The sequence below is a fragment of the Sturnira hondurensis genome, unplaced genomic scaffold, assembly GCF_014824575.4.
Source record: "Sturnira hondurensis isolate 20B ecotype Veracruz unplaced genomic scaffold, ASM1482457v3 Scaffold0025092, whole genome shotgun sequence".
Classification (NCBI taxonomy): domain Eukaryota; kingdom Metazoa; phylum Chordata; class Mammalia; order Chiroptera; family Phyllostomidae; genus Sturnira; species Sturnira hondurensis.
Genome location: NW_028097723.1, coordinates 49,927 through 53,288, shown reverse-complemented (window position 1 = coordinate 53,288; position 3,362 = coordinate 49,927). Strand labels below are relative to the sequence as shown.

Below are 3,362 nucleotides of genomic sequence, written 5' to 3'. Positions count from 1 at the left end.
AGCTGAAATGAGATTCATTTACCATCCCTAGTAATTCATCCCCCTGCATTAACTCCCTTTTCCCATGTTGCACATTGCTTCATTCAGGGCATCAGATTCAGGTTCAGTAGATATCTATTTGGTACAGTCATTGTGACCATTTCTCAAGGGTCACACAGAGACATGAATAGAGACAGAGAAAAAAAGATGGCCTTCTGAAGTTAACTATAGAGGAACCAGGGGTCTTGAGCTACTCCCTCTCCTGCCCTCTAATTACAGCTAGTTCACGTGTGCTGTAAAGCCAGATCCTGAGAGTGAGCATCAGGCTGAACCAACAATGATGTACAGTTTTAAAATAAAGTTAGACCCACCAGCTCCAGTAATGGGAAATGTTCTGAATGACTTATTCATCCTGTAATCAATGGGTATATACAAATAATGTTTTTCATTTCAATTATGATTTTATTTAGAGCAGTTGTTTTCTATTAATGGTTTGTATCAAGATTTTCATAATCAAATTCCTCAAAGGGAAATATACTTACTACCCAATTTCTACCTCCATCTTCAACAAAGCAGATCTTGTCATGACTGAGTTTCTTCTGTGTCCAAATATTTGAATCTGGATTTATGACAGTTTGGACAATAACAACAAAAGGAAGCAGTGAAACTGCTGAATATTCAGCACCAAACTTTGCTGTATGAACACGAACGGGGAGAACTGTTAGCTTCTCTGTAGAGTACACACTTCTGTCTCTAATGATCTACACAGATGTTCCACCTCCTCCAAAACTGACTTGGTGTGCTCTAGGGTCACTCCCTGTTCTCCATTCTTACTGTGATTGCTTTGTAGGGGAAGCAGGGTCAATTTGAGCCTCCTGTGACCTGAACAACAACCTCCTCCTCTTTGAATTCTTCCTCTTCCCATGAGCATTGAATCCTCTTGGTGAATTCATTACTGGTGAATTTCAAAGGCATCGTTCATTTTTAAATCCCTCTCTTTCATGAGAATTTACTCTCCTAGGTCATGCACCATCTCCACCCTTCAACATATCATACTCTGAAACCATGTAGTTCTTGTCAGCATCCAACACCAGAGTTTCATATATAGCAGGAAGACATGCAAATAGGGCCCGTCTACTCATGAAAAGCAGCCTAGCCTTGAGCCTGTAGCTCTGAGACAGGATCCCAGCTGAGGACTCACAGGTGTTCGCAGTTCTTGCTCAGGACAGAACGCAGACCACTCACCATGGGGTTTGGGCTCAGTTGGGTTTTCATTGCTGCTATTTTAAGAGGTAATTTATGGAGAATGCGAGACACTGAGCATGAGAGTGTACATGACTGAGAAAAAGAGTGGAGAGTGACAGTTTCCTGACCAACATTTTTGTGTTTGCAGGTGTCCAGTGTGATGTGCAGCTGGTAGAGTCTGGGGGAGGCTTGGTGAAGCCTGGAGGTTCCCTGAAACTCTCCTGCCTGGCCTCTGGATTCACCTTCAGTAGCTCCTATATGTCCTGGGTACGCCAGGCTCCGGGAAAGGGGCTGGAGTGGGTCTCATACATTACTAGTAGTGGTGGTAGCACATACTACGCGGATTCTGTGAAGGGCCGATTCACCATCTCCAGAGACAATGGCAAGAACACGCTCTACCTGCAAATGAACAACCTGAGAGTCGAGGACACGGCACTGTATTACTGTGCAAGTGACACAGTGAGGGGAACACAGTGTGAGCCCCGACATAAACTTCCCTGTGGGAGACACAAGCCCTGGCACATAGGGATCGCTCAGGACACCAGGGGGCGCTCAGGTCATAATGAGCACGGTTACCAGCTTGGGAGCAGCTCCAAATGCAGTTTAAGGGCTGGTTTCCTGCCAGGTGTGGGGTTGACTCTCCACACAGCAGTTTCCCTCTGGTAGCCTTCCTCTCTTCATGATTCTGTGCCAACCTCTTCAGCATCTAAATTACAGAGGCTTTTTGTCATAGGAAGAAAATATCCTTACATGTTCAATGTTGCAGAGTCACATGGATTTGTTTTCTCTTATTCTAATGAAACATCAATGAATCATCAAACCTCCTGACCCAAATCAGCTAAATCCAACCAGAGGCTCTGCTGGACCCCAAAAGGATCCTATCTCCACACATCTCAGAGTCCAAGATGATGAGCAGCAGGATACATGCCTACTGAACAGTGGACACCACAGTTGTAGGAATGCATCCCCAGAAGGAAAAAAAGAGGGGTGATAGTCACTGACTTAATTCCACAGCCATTACATCAATAGTAGTTGACCTCGTGTGAATGTAGAGGGACCCACACCATACCACAGTGTGGGTGTCCAGCGTGATGATGTCACACACACAGAGGGACTGTGGAGTGTTTGTTCCTTCATTGAGGAACCTGTTGAGAGCTGGGCAGACTTTTCAGTGCCCCAGGAATTGCTGCATCACATCATATCCAGTGTGGTTCAGGTTTTATAGTTCATCACTGAGCAGGATCCTGCTCACAGTAGGTGTTTGTGTGGTTTCCATCTTCCACTTGCATCAAACTGGGGAGAATTCCCACTTCCAAATGAGATTTCCTACATGTGTTTGCAGGAGGAGAGAGAGGGGTGAACCTCAATATGTCAGCATCAAACATCAAACAGTAGAGCCTGGCTCCTTATTTCACTGAGCAACTAGGAAGCATGAGTAAGAACACAGAACCACCTGTAATTATAGATAGAAAAAAACAAATTTATTCATATAAAATTAGAATATGAAGTCATTTGAATGCAGTAAGACAGAAAATAAGAAATTATGTGAACATCTTTGTTTAAAGTGTAGCTTGGAACCTTTGCACTCTAAAAGCTCATTTGCTTGTTCTGAAGGGCTTGGGTCTACTTTCGGCTTCTAAATTTGAGAAGCTTCCACAGATTTAAGGAGATCCTCTACTCACATTTATGGGGAGCTCTATTCAAGTAGCCTTCAAAATAGGTGAAATCATGATTGATCCGTTTGCTGGTGCTATGAGCTGGTGTTAGTGTCACTCAAAGACTCACACATTAAAACCTGAAGCTCATGTGATGGTGTTAAGACATGGGGCCTTGGGGCAAGTGATGGTCCCCGGTTGGAGCTCTCATGAACGTGATCACATCCTTTGTAACAGAAGACAGAAGAGGGTCCTTTGCCCCATCCACTCTTTGAGAATACAGCAAGCAGCCATTATGGAGGGGTTCCTACCAGTCATCAAAAATGTTCAATATTTCACATCCAGATCTGTGAGAAATAAATTTCTGTTGTTCGTCAATCTCATAGTGAACAGTACTTTGTTACATCACCCAGAATAGATTAGAGTTGTAGTTTAACATGACCACAAGGACTGACTCTCTGGGGTTTCACTGCCATATCTGTT

At 43.9% G+C, this 3,362-nt stretch overlaps 1 gene segment (V, D, J or C); it reads left to right on the top strand.

Moving 5' to 3' along the window:
- Nucleotides 1-1,163: 1,163 nt before the first annotated feature.
- LOC118982169 (immunoglobulin heavy variable 3-23-like) lies at nt 1,164-1,849 on the top strand (the record flags this gene model as incomplete). The annotated part of the segment is given in 2 exon segments: nt 1,164-1,271; nt 1,373-1,849. Coding segments are annotated over 2 exon segments (523 nt in total), but the record flags the coding sequence as incomplete, so codon positions are not given.
- Nucleotides 1,850-3,362: the final 1,513 nt, after the last annotated feature.